The sequence below is a fragment of the Protobothrops mucrosquamatus genome, unplaced genomic scaffold, assembly GCF_001527695.2.
Source record: "Protobothrops mucrosquamatus isolate PMUCROS unplaced genomic scaffold, P.Mucros_1.0 scaffold13, whole genome shotgun sequence".
Classification (NCBI taxonomy): domain Eukaryota; kingdom Metazoa; phylum Chordata; class Lepidosauria; order Squamata; family Viperidae; genus Protobothrops; species Protobothrops mucrosquamatus.
This window is the reverse complement of record NW_015386400.1, coordinates 1,032,260-1,050,507: the sequence shown is the minus strand read 5'-3', so window position 1 is coordinate 1,050,507 and position 18,248 is coordinate 1,032,260. Positions and strand designations below refer to the sequence as shown.

General features: G+C 36.2%; 1 protein-coding gene across 3 annotated transcripts in view; it reads left to right on the top strand.

The window, feature by feature from the left end:
• Nucleotides 1-18,248, top strand: part of ABI1 (abl interactor 1) — an 83,623-nt gene that overhangs the window by 59,116 nt on the left and 6,259 nt on the right. The window contains exons 4-8 of one of the 3 annotated variants that reach the window (XM_015810644.1): nt 549-649; nt 5,076-5,216; nt 7,632-7,732; nt 9,444-9,620; nt 12,975-13,061. In XM_015810644.1, the coding sequence (XP_015666130.1) occupies nt 549-649; nt 5,076-5,216; nt 7,632-7,732; nt 9,444-9,620; nt 12,975-13,061 (607 nt within the window). The remainder of the gene's footprint in view (nt 1-548; nt 650-5,075; nt 5,217-7,631; nt 7,733-9,443; nt 9,621-12,974; nt 13,062-18,248) is intronic. The other 2 variants (XM_015810645.1, XM_015810646.1) reach the window with 2 other exon arrangements.

Sequence of the window (18,248 nt, the reverse complement as noted above, 5' to 3'; positions counted from 1 at the left end):
ATACTTCTCTGCTCCTTTTTCACTCATAGGTTATTTAGATGTGTTTAATTTTAGCTCCAACTGACAGTTAATATATTACTGATATACATCAACAGAGGCATTTTATTCATAGATAACATTTAATTTCTCTAACAACATAGTGCTTTGCTTTGATCCAGCAGTTGCTTTTTCTCTTAACGTTTTAAACAAGGTTTCCCAGAAACACTTGCATGCCTATGCTAATCAGATGCAGTTGGAAAAAATGAATATATTGACCAATCTTGAATATTAAAAGTAATTTCTTTGGTTTAATATGGTCACTGAAGTCAGATTTGTTTCATAAACCAGCACAGCTTACTGGTGGGCATGTTCACTGGTGGGCATGAAATTACAAAGGGATGGTGGAAGAAATGAATTACTCTTAAGCCTAACCAAGTAGGCAGCAAAATAAGCTGTATTCTAAAAGCTGTCTGGGAATCCTTTCTTCATATTATGATGTTGAAGTACACAACATTTGTTTGAACTGTTCCATTTTAAAGAAATATTAAAGCATTTATTCTGGTTTTCAGCATGGAAGCAATCAGCCTGCAAGAACTGGCACTTTGTCAAGAACAAATCCTCCTACACAGAAACCGCCAAGTCCTCCTATGTCAGGCCGAGGAACACTGGGGTAAGAACAAGGTTTCTGCTTTTTATGTTGACAAAGACCACAATTCTGATAGGTTATGCAATACTGGATTAAGGATTAAGTCTTCTTATTTTTAATGGGAAGTAACTTGAATCCTAAATCCATTGACTTCTAAGAATTCATGTTGTGACTCCAGGACCATCTCCTAAATCAGTGGTTCTCAACCTGTGGGTCGGGACCCCATTTGGGGTCGATCGACCATTTCATGGGGGTCGCCAAGCAAGGCTGTCCGCCATTTTTTTGGTCCGCCATTTTTTCCCCCTTTTCCGGCGGGTGCCTTACCTCCCTTGGGCTGGGCCAGCTGGTGGTCGGCCTGCTCCGTCTCTGCCACTTGCCAGCTACGCCTCAGCCGGCGCAGGGGGCGGAACCACGCATGCGCGGCGCTCCCGGGCAGGGAAAGTCCTCGACTTACGACCGGTTGGGTAGTCCTCGACTTACGACCGGTTTAGTCCTCGACTTACGACCGGTTTAGTCCTCGGCTTACGACCGGTTTAGTCCTCAACATACGACCGGTTGGGGTCGCGGCATTAAAAAGGTTGAGAACCACTGTCCTAAATGGTGATGTGAGGATACCAACTCAGTTGATGGAGTTCTCTTGAAGTTCTGCTACTGTCAAAGGGTTTTCTGAATGTCCGAAGAGAATTTTCACTCTGGAACCAGTAAAACATTTTATTTAGGTTGCTGGACAGTAAAAAAACTGGATTAAACTCAATCCACTCTCTTTTTCTAATTCAAGAGAATATCAATTCTAGGAGAAATGCTGAACTTAGAAAGGAAGATTTTGTTTCATATATTTGAATATAAGAGGCCCCTAGCCCAGTGATGGGATTCAAATACCTGAACATCCGGTTCTCTGGATGCAGGCCTGGGCCTCCAAGGCCTAGAATGGACTTCCAGAAGTGACATCCATGCACTTCCTGTCGGTTGTTCTAGGCCTGGGAGGCCTCCTCCAGGCCTCCGAGGCCTAGAACAGACTTCCAGAAGCAGCATGGGTTCAGCCGGTTCTCCGAACTCAACAAAATTTAGCTACCGGTTCTACTGAACCGATGCGAACCGGCTGAATCCTACTACTGCCCTAGCCCCTTTAATAAACATACCCTTTGGATGTATTAGACTGCCCTTCCAGTTATACTTGTTAGATTAGCCATTGCCTGTGCTGGCAAGCAAGTAATGTAGTCTCTACTGAATTGGTCAGAGACACCGTGCTGGAAAAGGCTGTTCTGCTGCATGGGCAGGAATGTTGGAATGTCCTTTCTTTTTTTGGATAAGTTGTTGCACTATTAATTCTTACAGTCTCAAGACACTCTCAACAAGGGTGAAAATACTTTGTATACTAGGCTAGCTGCAATAGATTTTACAAATACCCATGCTACATGCCACACAACACACACACACACACACAACACACACTGCATGAAAGATAGTCTATCAAGCCTAGGTTCCGAATAGAAATTTAAGAAAACTCTATAATCTCAAAGGAATTTTTAGATAGAAGTAATTTAATTGGCCTTAAGACATTATTTATAATGTAATAAATAAGGAAGTAGTTGGATGAGATTATACACCTTTAGCAAACTGACTGTAATTGCTGAAAACTTGAGGAAAAAGTGTGTAGGAGACATAAGCCAATAAATTGGTGAAGACAATAAAAATCACTTTTTTTTATTACTGCTAACATGGACATGTTCACATAGTCTACCAGGAGACACACTCAACACAAGGAAGACTTGAATGCTGAAACGATTAAAGAAATACATTCACTGAATCTTTTTGCCAGGAAAACACCTTGTGATATGTACATACCCATTATGCTGTTCCTTTGTGTGGCAAGGCATGTTAAAGATAAAAGGGAATAAAAATAGGGAAAAAAATTAAAGGAGTAACTAAAAAAGAAGAAAAGAGACTACAGTTAAATATAATTGTCTCCAACCATGTATGATGTATTACATTTTTCTACTTCTGCAAACTAACTTTGCCTCTACTGTGTCTATAACACTTAATTTGTTCTTTAAATTCTGAACTCTTTTTTTCAAGGATTTTTAAGGATCTCAAGTCCATCTAGCCACAAATTTCTTAATCTTTCCCTTCTTCTTAACCTGAAATCTGTTTCACAAATTTGACCCTCATTCCTTACTCAACATAATTTATTTCATACTTGTCAATCAGTTTGGAATTCAGTCCATTCCATACATTCTTAAACCTTTCAGTTCTGGTTTTACCACCTGCATTTCTTAAATATTTCACTTCTGCTGAATTTAACTTCTGTATTTTGACTGATGCACACAACGCTCACTTCCATGTAATAAAGTGGCCACAAATATACTCTTACATACAGCTAGGGAACATTCATTTGTCAAACGGTCTGGAGGCTTTACTTCTTTAATAACATCTATTTGCTCTCATTTTTTGCCATTTATTTAGATTTTTCAGTGATATTCTCACTCTTCCTGCCAGACACAATTATCTAGGTTCTTGATATATTAATTTTCAGATCCAAACTCCTCTTATCAAACAATCAAACATTCACTGAAGATTATTTGCCAGCAAAAGTCAGCCAGCACATAGCACTATCTACATATTTACATACATAACGAACTTACTGTTATGCTCCTACCAACACATCTGTAATGTAACTGCAGGCATTCCTAATACATAAATACTTTAAACAACCAAGAGAACATTATACATTTCTGTCTTAATCCTGTGGAATTGTTTACTAAATATTCCATTTATTGCCATGCATGCTTTATTTCATCATATGCTATTCTTATTACATTCACCAACCATCCCTTAATTTACCTGTTCACACTACATTTTCTATAACTCAAATTTTTATACTTGTGTCTTTTCTAGACCAGTTAATGTACAACAAAATTCCATTTCCACATTCTCCCTTTCTGCTTGTATAGAGAAACAGTAACGGTAGTCTTCTAGTCATCAGGTACAGATTAAATAAGCCTCACAACTACTCCATGAGCAAATCACATTCCATAATCTAATATTTACTCATTCTCCTGAAGGCTTCTTGTTTAGTCCTCTTCACTACCAAAACTATTGTTTATTTCCATCAAAATCATTTCGCAATTTTTCTGCCTCCTAACCATTCCCTTGGTGTCTTGGCTTTTTTGCAATTATCCTTTTCTCTAATGCAGTATGTTTCCTAATCCATTTTTGCTATAACTATTATTTTGCTTAATTGGGGTTCTTAGCAATTGCTTTTTAATCAAATAGGGACAGGGTAAACAAGAATGCCAGCTGCAGACTGAATTTCATCAAGTTGATGGAAGTGCAGGCAACACTTATATTACCAAATATGTTATTCTATATAAGGTTACTTCTATAATCTGAAGACTTGTCAGCCCTTCCAGGTAAAACAGCAGGACACATTTTTTCATCAGCTAATTCTACTTTATTATATGGCTGCATTAACAAAATCATGAAAATTTGAAGGTACAAATTTATCATTGCTACTTTTAATTACTGATTTAGGGTCTTTCCTAAGTTTCTTACTGTTTGCTGAGGGCTCCTCAGCAAACAGTCTGATTGTTTCTGGTAAGTCCATTCTCATATTCAGTTACATATATGTTCTGCAAGCTTACAGTTGTTGCCCATCTTCTACCAACTAGGAGATTGAGTGTTTTGTGACACATTCAGATTTGTCACAAATTACCAGATGTATAATCTTAGAACAATTTTATTAAAAAAGTACTGTGTTAATGAAAATAATTAATTAAATGTTAGACAGTCTGATTTGTATCTATAGGTAGTCCTCGTTTAAGCCTAATTAGGGCTGAAATTTCTGTCACTAAGTGATGTAATTGTTAGGCAAAACATCATGTGACTCCACTGCTTAGTGATCGCAGTTGTGATAATTCTGTTACATGAGGACCACACCATTATTAGGCAACCTTATTATCCTTCTGCCTTGCTGTGCTCACCTCTACTTCGACTCCCCTCACCTATGTATCTCACCCTCTAATCTCTACCCTTTGGGTCATCCTGCTCTCTGTTACTCTCCATTGCCCCTTCCAGCCTTTGCCATCTTTCTCCTCCAGTGCTAATGAGGTGTGCAAAAATCACCTTTTGATTTTCCACATATGAAATAAGAAGGAAAAATATCCATAGATGCCTTCTTTGCAATTTATATTCCCAGAGTTATTTTTAAATAAAGAGTAACTTCACGTTGAACTGTTGCTGAGACTCCATATATATGAGGTAGTCCAGCATGCCTAAAAGGTATCAGGTATTTATCAATAATATAGTTTATGTAAAGAATGCTGCTGGGCAATGGACACTAAACTGCTTAACAGTTACAGTCACAGTGCAGTGACTTGTTTCCTAGTAATCTAATCAATTTTCTTTTTTCTCCTCTGTCCACTTTGCTTTTTGTCCTGCTTCATTTTGCTAGACGGAACACTCCCTATAAAACATTGGAGCCTGTCAAACCACCCACAGTCCCCAATGATTACATGACCAGTCCAGCAAGACTTGGAAGCCAGCACAGTCCTGGAAGAACTGCTTCCTTGAACCAGAGGCCAAGAACACACAGGTAAATGAAGTCTTGATGGCAAATTTGATCTTAGCAAACAATAATAATAGAAGGTTGTAAATAATAGAAGATGGTATGTCTAGTTTAATCAAGAGAAGGACTAGGGGTGACATGATAGCAGTGTTCCAATATCTCAGGGGATGCCACAAAGAAGAGGAAGTCAAGCACTCTTCTCCAAAGCACCTGAAGGCAGGACAAGAAGCAATGGATGGAAACTAACCAAAGAAAAAAGCAACCTAGAACTAAGGAGAAATTTCCTGACAGTTAGAACAATTAATCACTGGAACAAGCTGCCTCCAGAAGCTGAGAATGCTCCAATACTGGAAGTTTTTAAGAACAGACTGGACAGCCATTTTTCTGGAATAGTATAGGGTTTCCTGCTTGAGTAGGGGGTTGGACTAGATGACCTCCAAGGTCCCTTCCACCACCACCACCACCACCACCACCACCATCATCATCATTGAATATGTTTTATTTGGTGCAAACCATTTGTTGTTTCCAAAAAGATTTGTTTCTAAGTAGGAACTTTTCAAGCTGGGGTGCTGCAGTGGTGATACAGGAATACATTAGAAATTTCACCCACTTTCTCTGTAGCTTTGAGGTTTCAATGTCTTTTTAGTCAGAGATTCATACTTAATGGATCTCTTTTTTCATCTTTTTTCAAACCATAAATTGCCCTATTACAATCTAGTAATTAATTGCCACATTTCTGCAGACTGATATAGGGGGCTTTGGGATTCATGGGCCATGATTTTTGTCGATTTCTAGGTTTAAAGGAAAGAGAAATATTGTTTGTATTAGTAAAACACATGGACTACATGTATATGCTGCATTCATTTTAAAGCTTGGTATTGATCTATTTCATCGTACAATTTTAAGAACTGCTGCTGGAAACAATGCTTATAGATTCTGGGCATAAGTTGAGCATCATCTTGGGAATTATTCTTTGAATTGAAGGATTCTCAAAAACTGTATGTAGGGAAGGCATCTCGATCTATAATGACCACAACATTTTTCACTATTCTCTACTGATCTTTATGCATTGAAACAAGCCTCTATATTTATCATCTTCCCACCTTTCAAATCAGATTTCATTCTACAGCAGGGCTACCAAGATTATTGAAATGATCCAAAAACAAGCATGATCTGAGAACTGATCCTTAACTTTTCTGTTGCTCTAAGATGGAAAGATGGGCTTAAGGCTGAAAGAAGATTGCGGAAGGAAAATCTGTCTACATGTGTAGACTTTATTAGATATTTTTCTAATTGTACAAAATTAATCTTTTATTCAACTTCATTGGTCAAATAGTGAAGAAAAGAGGTTATAATTGGTTGCTCTGATACAGCTTTCTCCAATTGGTGCTTTGGGAATAAAGCTGTTGTAAAGAAATAGAGGCAAGATTTTTCAGTGCTGCCCAAATGATTTGACATAGCAATAGTAATTTTAATCAATATTTTCCCCTTAATGGCAAAATAAAAGCATTCTTTAGGGCAAAATCTTTCTGTTCTGAGCCATTTGCTAAAGCACTGTGTTATTTAAAGCAATTGTATAAATATCTTACTTGTACATTATTTGAGACAGCAGAAATGGACTCTTCAATGTTGCAAGTGGCTTGTGATGACATTCAGCTGCAACCATGGCAACAAGTTCCAGGTTTTTGGCACTCCAAACACCATTTTTTGTGAGAATCTCAATTATTGGTTGCCACTTTTAATTTTTAATTTATTTTGGTTGAATCCAACTGATTCATAGGTGGTGCACGAATTTTTGCCTTGCTTTGAATTAATATATGAAACATAGAGTAGCAGATTCTCAGCCTGGTTCTTGCTGATGTTTCCATGATTCCTTATCAAACTGACCAGTGTTGTAATCAGACCCATAAATCTGGAAACCATCCAATTGGGGAAGAATTTCTAACATTTCTAACTGGCTCTATTTAACTTATCGATGATAGTTTATTTACATAATACTTATGTGAAGCACTTTTCCTCATACTTTGATCCCAGGGAAATATCTCTTCTGTTCATCAGAATCACAATTTGCCTATATCTTTAAAGTTTTTATTAGACAGTTTATGACTTTTAATTGGTCAAAACAACCTGCAAACATTCAGGGTATTATTTTAGTTGTTCTAACAGGGTTTTTTTAAGTCTCAGATAACTCCTCACAGTTTTTAAATTAAATACTCCTAAAACTGCTTTTTTTTTTTTTTTTTTGCTTGAGTAGCACATCTGTGTTTCTTGAAGTCAGCTCTGCTATTATCATAATCATCATCTGGGATTCATTCCCCCTCTTTCTCTTTAGACAGAATAAAAAAGTATGTGGTTCATTTGCTGTCTTATTTTAAAGTCGCAAATGCTACATTACCGGTTATAGCAATAATTTTATTTATCTGCTTGCTTTGTTTCGAGTAGTGGTAGCAGTGGAGGAAGCGGCAGTCGAGAAAACAGTGGGAGTAGTGGAATTGGCATACCCATTGCAGTGCCTACACCCTCACCACCAACTATTGGCCAAGGTATTTATTACTAAGTTGATCAAGGCCCAGAAACCTGTTTTAGCAAACAATTTAGAAAAAAAATTGGATTCTATGCAACATATCATCAGTCTCAGTATCCTCTGCTAATTCTTCTAGTTCAGCAACTAGATACATTTATAGGGCTTGCTGATGGATGTAATTTCATAGATGACCTTGTTATGTAAATAAATTTCAAAGAGGACTGAACATTTGTAGAGCTATGTTGTGATAATAGAACACAGAAAAAAGGAAAGCATTTATCTTTTATGTTTTATGTTTATGAAAAGGAACAGAACCTGGTTTAATTTTTGTTGTAGTTTTTTTTAAAAAGCAGCAATGATTTTTTTTTTCTATTTATCATTTACAACATTTTGGGTGCCAAAATAGACCCCCAAAATTGGATTTGGTTTATCTGTGATATATGTGGTTGGTTTTTCTTTCAGCTTTTTAAAGTATGTAAGTATTCCATATATATTTGTGTCAAAATCCACATTTATATAAGCAATACCCTCAAATTTTTAACAAAAATACCTTGAAAAATGCACTGCCAGCCAATAAATAATTTTGAAAATTAAAACATATGAAAAATTAGACAGTTGTCTTATCTGCTGGTGGCACATTTTTCATTGGATTTTGGTTAAAAATTTGAGCTCAGCTTATCAGTGGATGAACCTATCTGCAAGTATGTATAGTATCCTTTCAAAAGAGGATATTCCTTTATTCAGAATTGTGCTGAATCCTCACGTAGAATTAGAAAAGCAGCAGCAAGTAAACCAAATTTCTTTAATTATTAACTTAAGAGTTTGAGTTTATTTGTAGATCAAGATATGACTGGTAAGTGAATGATTTTAGCAGCACCAGTAATTGTTTTTTCTAAAGCTCTTTCAGGGTTCCAAATGTTCCTGAGATGGACAGCACGCTGAATTCAATCTTTTGAGAATAATGAAATTTGTTTATTTTTTGAAGTACTAGATAGTGTTCCTTTTCTAACTTTCTTTACAGGACTGATGAATTGATGGAATTGGTTTTTGTTCTTGTGTGGTTTTGACTTGAGTACAACAACAATTATTACTTATGTTTCCTTATTACTTATAGTTTCCTGAGCAAAAGTGTTATGCAAATACCGAAAAGGAATAAGAAATAGTAAATGAAACAAATTAAAGAATGAAGGAAAGGAACAGAAAAATAGCTAAAACTAATTTACACCAACTAAATTCACTGTCCTGAATTTTTCTTTTGTTGCAAATCATCTTTGCTCTTCAAGCCATTATGCAGCTACATACATAGTACTTTGTTATTCATGCAGTATTAATGAATAATCATAATCTGAGGATTTAACTGTCTAACTACACTTTTGTCTTTTATCTTCTGCATAGTTTACTTATTTAAAGGGGCATAGTAGCTCTCAAATATTCATCATGAATATTGGAGTTATATAGCATTGTGCCTTTTGAGATGTTAATATATATATTTATATAAGTTAAGATAAATCCTTTTCTCTCTCCCCAAAACACACGATTGATGCATTTTTTTTCTTTATCTGTTCCATGAAGCCTAGTGGATTTGAATTTTCATGTGTTTACTGTGCTGTGGTCTCCCTACCCTTTTCTCTTCCCTCCCTTACTCTTCGTTTCTGCATTGTGCTCTAAGTTGTTGTTTGTGTTTCGTTTTGCTCAAGTCGTCTTGGTTCCTTTTGGCTCTTGCATTTCAGCTGTTCCTGGGTCAGCTTCTGGTTCCCAGTATGGCACAATGACCAGGCAGATTTCCCGACACAACTCTACCACTTCTTCAGCCTCTTCTGCTGGATTTAGGAGGAATCCTTCTGTGACTGCTCCATTTTCTGCTCAACCCCATATTAATGGCGGGCCTCTCTATTCTCAAAACTCAAGTAAGGTTACTGCAGAGCATAGAACTCCTGGCTTTGTTTGGGGGCAAACCAGTCTGAAAGTTTTACATAGCTCTTGGTTTAATCATTGATTTGAGTCACTAAGGCATATCCAGATAGAACTTCTTTGTCCAAGCCATAATTGACAAGGCCAAGAAAAGTTTTGCACCTGCACAATTTGTTTCTGTCCCTCCTTCCCCTTTCTTTTCCCCCTTGTGTTGCCTGGCTTCAGTCATTCAGATGCTGTTTATGAAACCAGTTTCCCACCGCATCAGAAACTACCATTTAATCTGTAACTATAGAACAAGTTATGACTTTAGCTTTTTTTTAGAGGAAGATATTAATATGAGCAAGTTACATATTTATGCAAATGGAAGGCTAGTCTTTTCTCCAAAGAGTTATCCTTAAAACAACAGGGTTGCTTTATATTTTGCTGAAATATGCATAGGTGGTCCTTGACTTACAGCCAAAGTTGGGATCAGAATTTCCATTTGCCAAGCACCTAAAATTTTGATCACATGATCATGGGGATGCTGCAATGGTTGTAAGTGTGAGGACCAGTTGTAATTCACTTTTTTAAAATTGCCATTGTAACATTGTGACCCCATAAATGGTTATAAATTGAGGACTACCTGTAATGCAGATGAGTAACTTAATTTATGTTGAGAATTGTCTTATATTTAGAATAATCTTCCTCTTGGGTAGATAAAGCATAGTTTATTATCATTTCAAGTAAAAATAAATTTATTTTTCTTAAAATAGTACATTTAGGGTTTCTGCATCCTGTACTGTGTAGTGAAGCTGCATTTGAATATGCAGTATACCTGTACAATTCTGCATTCATAAGCCAGAATCACAGAGGTGATTATAAGGACTGTGCCAAGCATCTAGATTATTTTGCAAAACCTGCCTCATAATATTTTACACAGTCAACTGACCACTGTATTTTATTGAAAATGTGGAATTACAGTTTGGCATTTTGAGTTAAACTGTATCGGGATATGGTTTTTACATATAGAAACAGAATAGCTTTCCCAACTTGATCAGCTTTGTTTCGATTCCGATTCCCGGAATTCCCAAGCTAGGAAGGCTATTGCTGACAATTTTGAGAATTCAAGCCTACACATCTGGATCTCTGCTAGGGAGAGATTTCAGGAATGAGAGAAACACTCGAGTAGTTCTTAATATGATAAAAACATTGAGATATATTGCTACATCCAGTCTATAGTTTCAAAATAAATTGGTAATATCTGCTTGCCAAAGATATGCACATTTACAAATACATAATAATGGCTCTATCTATCACTTTCATGTGCTTTGCTAGTAAGATTAAAGGATCTTTGGGAAAGAACTTACTTAAGCATTTTTAATTTAATTTTATGTTTGCTTACAATCACATTGCTGATCTAATACATATACAGAATTATTAATGATTGCCACATCTAAAAATACTCAGTAATCATTAATTTTGACTAGATATTTCACTATTCTCTTGACTTTAAGATTTAATGCCCTAGATTTGATAAAATAAATTCTAGGTTTTCCTGGACAGCAAATTGATTTTATTGAGGAGAAAGAAGGAGGAGTAGAGTCAGTCAATCTTGGCAACAAGAGTCTTGAAAAACTGATATCTGTGTTATATTTCTTACTAGGCGCATAAGACTGAATTAATATGAAATGAGCTCAGTGTTAGTATTTAATTGTAAATATAAATACTGATTCTTTGAATTGTTTCAAATCAATCCATCTTTGGAAATCCAAGCCTCTGTTTCAAATGAGCAGTTCCAGCCGTATTACCTTTTTTAACACAGTACCTTGAACTGGGTTTAAAAAATATACAATCATTTGCATTTCCAAAGGCTATGGATCCCTCTGGCATCCTGTTATAATTGTTTCTAAGGCCAGTTTATTGATCTCACAGTATTTTATTATATTTATTATATTTAACTATCACATTTAGAAACTGCCCATCTCCCTCATAGAAAGAATTTAATCTTCACTATTACTTGTGAAAGTGTACACACACACAAACACACACACACACACACACATACTGGCTATTCCAGTTCTCCCTTAATTCTTTGTTAGCAATCCAAATTTTGAAAAACACATACACATATATATGAACATGTTAATCAGAGATGGACATACAGAACTGAGTGCGAGGAGATCAGAGACATGCTAACGGAATCCATTTTCCCCCTCCATCTGGCACCTGTTCTACATACTTTGGATTAAGCATGTAGAAACATTCAGAAACAGCATTCCCATCTTCTGCTTCTCGTTGATATTCACACAAACCATTCTAAAACCACCCTATTATTTCTCAGTTACATTACAAATGTACCCCTGCTCACAAATCTGAACAGAAATTCAGTATGAAGGACTTATCTAACATACACATTATGTATTTATTTGAGAGCCTCTGGCCTTTATCTCTAGGTTCAAGTTTCATAGTGAGGTTTGTTGGCCCTGTCAATCATTGGAAAATGCCTTAGGTAACTGGATGTGAGCATATAATTTATGGCGAATTGTTGGTTGCTGACCATTATTAGATGCTGGAAGCATTTAAAAATGCAGCTTCAACTTGTATATCATCTTAAGGCTAACATAATTCAATAGTATAAAAACTCCTTATGAATAATAATAATATGAAATCCTTAGGTTTATCTCTTGGAAAAGAACTTATTTGAATTTTTGTAATGAACATATCTGCTTTTTGCAGACCAGTTTTTTTTTATTTTCATGGAATTATACTCCTTAAAACTCCCTTTAAAAATCTCTCCGGGAATCCTCCAGTGTAGAAATTTTTAAAATATGAAAATAATAATGAATGCAAATTTAATTTCATACTAAAGAGCAGGCGGTCTATAAATTCTATTGCTGTGGCTTTTTTTTTTTTAAGCTTTCACTGTCATTGCAAGGAGCCTTTACTAGGTTTTTGCCCTTTTTACATCAGTTTCCTCCCGGGAAAACATACTTGCTAAGGAAGAAGACACAAACACCCATATAGTTTTCCTCAATTTGTCATTTCTTACAAGATTTTGTGATAAGATAGCAGGATGTCTATATTTCAAGCCCACAAGTGTTTTTAAATGGCCAGGTGAAATGTTTGAAAGAGTAGCTCACATATTATCTACCTTAGGTTTTATTTTACTTTGCTTTTTAATTGCCAGATGATTAAAAACAAAATTTAGCAGAGGCTGTGTTGCTAGGGTACCTAAGGAGGTCTTATGTGTTTCTATTCATTGCGTAGCTTTGTTGTGGTCCAGTGTTACTGACAGCTACTTTTTGTTTTTATTTTCCTTTTCCTGTATCTATGTTTACTTCCCCATTTATGGTGTGTGTTACTTCCAGTTTCTATTGCTCCACCCCCTCCCCCTATGCCTCAGTTGACTCCACAGATACCTCTCACAGGCTTCGTGGCCAGGGTGCAAGAAAACAGTAAGTTGGCAGCTTAGCTTCTCCGAAGAGTAGAGACGACTCTTACTTTCTCTCTCTCTTTCTGTTTCTCTCTTTCTCCTGTAGCATGCATGCCTGGCCAGTCAGATTCTTCTCCTTGGTTTTACTGCTTTGAGAGTTTGGATGATTTTTTTCCGTACTTAAAATGCTAATTCCATCTTGCATTTCAGCATCAACATGGAACTGAAGGGTACATTTTCTTATGCTCCAATTATTGTTACTGATAAACATTTTTTAGTCCTGTGATTTTGTTTGTTTAAGCATCCAAAATAAAACCTGGCAATTTGCTGAGAAATTAGAAAAAAGAGAACACTCACAACACCTTTCTCTCTATCTGTCTTTTGTCAAATCCCCAACCTGTTGATTTGGGAGGTAAAAATAATAATTTGATATACACATTCTTTTTAAGAAATCATGGCTATATCTGCATCCAATGATACATTAGGACATTAAATTAGCATATACACAAAATTTTACAGATACAAGTGCATGGATTTTTAAAAAGTTTTAATTTGAGAAGATAGAAGCCTTTATATAGTCACCATTAGCATTTAAACCAGGGGTCCCCAACCCCTGGGCTGCACAAATGAGTGAAGCCCCATTTCTGCATGTGCAAGATCCAGGCAGGGCACGAAACCATGCCCCCTGGGCCATGGAAAAATCTCCCTTCATGGAACCGGTCTCTGGAGCCCAAAAGATTGGGGGCCACTGATTTAAACCATTTTAGGATCAATCTAAGTGGGATGGTAAGTATGTTAAAATAACATCTCCCTATAGGATATTATATGGCTGACAGCATATATCAAATTGGACATATTAACAGAGGATTATGTGACCCGGGAAGACTCCCTGCCAATAATGGACTTTTATCTAACCTTTCTGTATAAAAATTGTGGCAGACAATTCAGGACATCATTGAAAATGTGAAAACAAGTTAGCATTTCTTTGACTGAGGTGTCAGCTGATCTTTAAATGGCTGCACTTTAAATCTGTCGGGAAGTGATACTGAAAGAATGGCTCCAAAACAGAAATGACATCTTAAAAATCATATTTATATTTAAACTTATGTCAAAATTAAATAGGACTGATAGAAGAGGACAGCTGCATGATCCAGAAAAAGACATTGCTGATGCTACATGAGTACCCTGCCATGGTATCAAACATCCTTCTCTCTTTGAAACCAAAGTGTTATACAACCCTAATAATTATTCATTTCCAATATTTATTAATCTCTCCCTTCTGCCAAATTCAAAATTACAATTTGGTAGCAATTTCTGGAAGGATTGTAGGGCCCGTACCAAATTTTGATAGATTGTATGTGACCTTGGGACAACTTTTGCTCCTGTACTTTGGATCAGTTTCAGAGTTAACTGCTGCAGAGAATAATACTGGTGATTTCTTTGGTGTCCTGCATCACATTTAAATTAGACCCTTCTTTCTTGTTGACAGTTTGGCTCTGCGCATATGTTTTATATTGCAGAGTTGGAAAAGAGTAGCCAAAATCCTTAAGAGAATTACAACAGCTCCTATACATTTCCTGAAGGGTTTTCCTTGAAACAAAAGCAGACCTGCTAGAACTGTATAAAATCAGTTATCTTACGAAAATAAGGAGATTTTTTCCCCCTCCTACTTGCAATGGTAGGTTTGGTGGCTCATTCTTTAAATTTAAGGAAATTCAGGAACAATTTAAGGAAGTGCTTTTTTATAAAATGCACAGCTGAACAGTGAACTATGTCTTCATTGGATGTAGCGAAGATAGAGATAGTAAGGTAGCATTCCTTTCATCTTTCCAATGTCAGTAAGTATTACTTTTATCTTCAATCTTTTTGTTTCTATGGGACCAAGGTACACATTTTTAGGTAACTGGATCTAATCCTGAATTTAAAGTTGCTGTTGTCCTTAAGAGCATGTGAATGCCCTTTATTTTAAGATTGTCTGAAGCTTTTCCTGCTTTTATGACATCCTAAATATATAGTATTCTAATCTTATTTTTTGGAAAATAATAAAGACTGGTTGTAACTTGATAATGGAGATAGTTCTGTATTGTCTTGATAGTGGAAATGTAGCAAAAATTGATGTTTCATACATCTTAAGCAATTCTTGCCCTAGTTTTCCAATCCTGCAATCACATATTGAATTGAATTTATATGTACAGTAATTGTAATTAAAGAATTGTGTTCAATTATACTATGGAAACACAGAACATTAGTTTATGCATTTCATATTCCAGATAAATCCAAGCAACTGGTTTTCCATTTTTTTCCTTAGTCCTTTTAAACAAAGAATAAATAGAATAAGTGAAAATAATCAATCAATTGGACACTTAAGATTTATATTAAATGCAAATGTACCTTGGGTTATTCTAAGCTGTATCTGGTGCTACATTAATGGACTTGAGCTTGCTTAATGGGACTTCTTCCTGTTGTTTTTCATTCTGCTTCTTGCCTGTCCAAATTTCAAGTATATCTCCAAAAATTTCCCAATTATTTGCAGCACTTTTGGGTGCTTGACTGCAGGAGGAATTTTAAGTTTCTCTAGTAGGTTAACATCAGGTGTGAATACCTTAAGTACATGAAACATGTAGTATTATTGTATCTATGAAAAGTTTTCAGGTTGAGAAGCTCTTTTGTGGGGAAAAATTAATTGAAAGAAGAACTGAATGCTAGAACTTTTATAACTTAAGCCAAAGAATTCTGCAGTGAAAATATTTTCTCTTCAAGCCATTGTACTGCTTTTTACTGGATTAAGTCCACGAACTGTTCAACTTTTACAGGACAGTTGGGCTTGGCTAATAAATCAAGGATACAATCCACTAAAAATATTTATTTTTATAAAATATGAGAACATATATATTTGGTAGAACAGTTGCTAGGTCTGATGACCTTATGGGTAGGAGAGGTTCTCACAATATTGTGCCTATTGGCATATTACACTGTGTTGAAAACGTTGATACTATTCACTTATCAAAGCCCAGTTATCAGGTTTGGATTCTGGAATGGACCCATTGTGCTTAGATCCACCTTCTTTAGTATATGTGAAAAAAGGAGAGCCCTAATATGTTAGTAAGGAACATTTATGGGCATTCTCTAAACTAAGGCACAATTGGTTCTAAGAATTTTTATGATAACTGAGGAAGTTACCTCTGCAATATATGAAATATTAAAGTAGTAAATAATAAGAACATACCAATACATCTTCAAGAAGTTGTATTGTTTCATTTAAGGAAAAAATAACCATCACAGCAGGCAACCAGCCCACAATGGAAGACCTCTAGCCTAGTGTCACCTTTTCTCTCTTATCTCTTCTAAGAATGGTTCCTCCTGGGTTTCTTTCTAAGGTACATCATATTGGGCAGATGCTGAGCCTCTAACACTACTACAGGTACCCTGAATGCATAATGAGGCCTCATTCTCTTGCAAGAAATTTGATGTAGTGTAGATACAACTTGAAGCAGATGCAGAAGGTCAGCACTATAACCCATTGTGGTTCCTCCCAGAAAGTAGACAAAGGGAGAGAACAAAGCATTTCATACATCCCAATGAATAAGTATGGTTGACAGATGATAATGAGATACCTTCCTGTGATCAAGGTCTATACTCCAAAGCAAGAATTTTAGGTCCTGCTACAATAAAAAGGCATATCTATTACAACAGACATTCAACAGAAAAGATTTTATATTCTTGATACTTAGTCATTACTTTAAAAACAACCCAAAGAGAAGGGAGGGGTGGGAAAACAAATTCACTATTCATAATAGCATTTCCCATCCAACACCAGTAGATTCCAAACACCCGGAAAGTGATTAGCAATCAGCCACATGTTCAGTGAACCCCACACTATATTTTATTGATTGATTGATTGATTAAATTTTGCCACTACTCTAGGCTGCTTACAATAATCAAAAAGAACAAAATGAAAGGAGTGTAAACACAACAGAACTAAAATGATTGAATAATAAAATAAACTATGAAAAAGAACACTGTGAGAAAATATCAATATGAAAAATGGATGGATGGAAAGCAAAGCGTCGGGGAGAAGTGGGGGAAGAGGTGGAGTCTGCCATCAATCCAGCAACCATCTCTGTTGTGGAATTCCCCCATTTGGTCCCCAGTTCAACAGGCAGAGGAAGATCTTCAGGCGCTGTGGAGGATTGGAGGGTGGAGGCAGAGCTTAGCTAGAGGATAGGATGTTCCAAAGGGTGAGTGTTGCAGCAGAGAAGCCTCTTCTTCTGGATCTGGATAGTTGGAGCTATCTAACCCATGGGATCTGAAGTAGGCCCTTTCTGCTGGCATGAGTAGGCCAGGCTTGTACATGCATATGCATGTTGGATATGCACAATGATTTTTTGGAAGAACATTGATTCTTAGCCTGAGGCATTATTTATACTATTAAAATGTAAAACTAAAGTATCACATGATGATACTTTAGCAACAGTGTTTTTAAAAGGACCTTTAGTGGCTAGATTTTCTTAAGAGATATATGAGAAAGAGAGATATATCAGTGTTGTCCAGTTTAATCTGAGGGTGAGAATCTGCCATGCTTTGTTGTGAAAAATAATAGCAATAGCACTTAGTACTTAGACTTATATACCGCTTCACAGTGCTTTACAGCCCTCTCTAAGCGGTTTACAGAGTCAGCCTATTGCCCCCAACAATCTGGGTCCTCATTTTACCAATCTTGGAAGGATGGAAGTTTGAGTCAACCTTGAGCCGTTCAAAATCGAACACCTGGCGGGAGCAGTGAGTTAGCCTGCAGTACTGCATTCTAACCACCGCACCACCAGGGCTCTTTAACCTTTGATCGTGTTCAAGGAGAGATTAGAACTGCATTGAGACAAAGTTTATGCTTTTTAGGCTAAACCCATCAAGTCAAGGAACAGATTTCATGTCCATTCAGTGATGACCCCATGTGCATATTTAAAAAATTTTTTTAGGACAATATAGGAAAAATTTAAAAATATGCACATGGGGTTATCACTGAATGGATGTGAAATCTGTTCCTTGACGTTGATTACTTTTCTCTTCCATTTCCATTTAAATGATGAAGTTGATAATTAGCATCAAAATATGAAGACCTTAAGTATTTTGAAAGATGTGCCCCAATATCACTGATTATATTAACATTTGGAAATAATTCAGCCAAAGTGATGCATTTTTCCAGTTACATTTA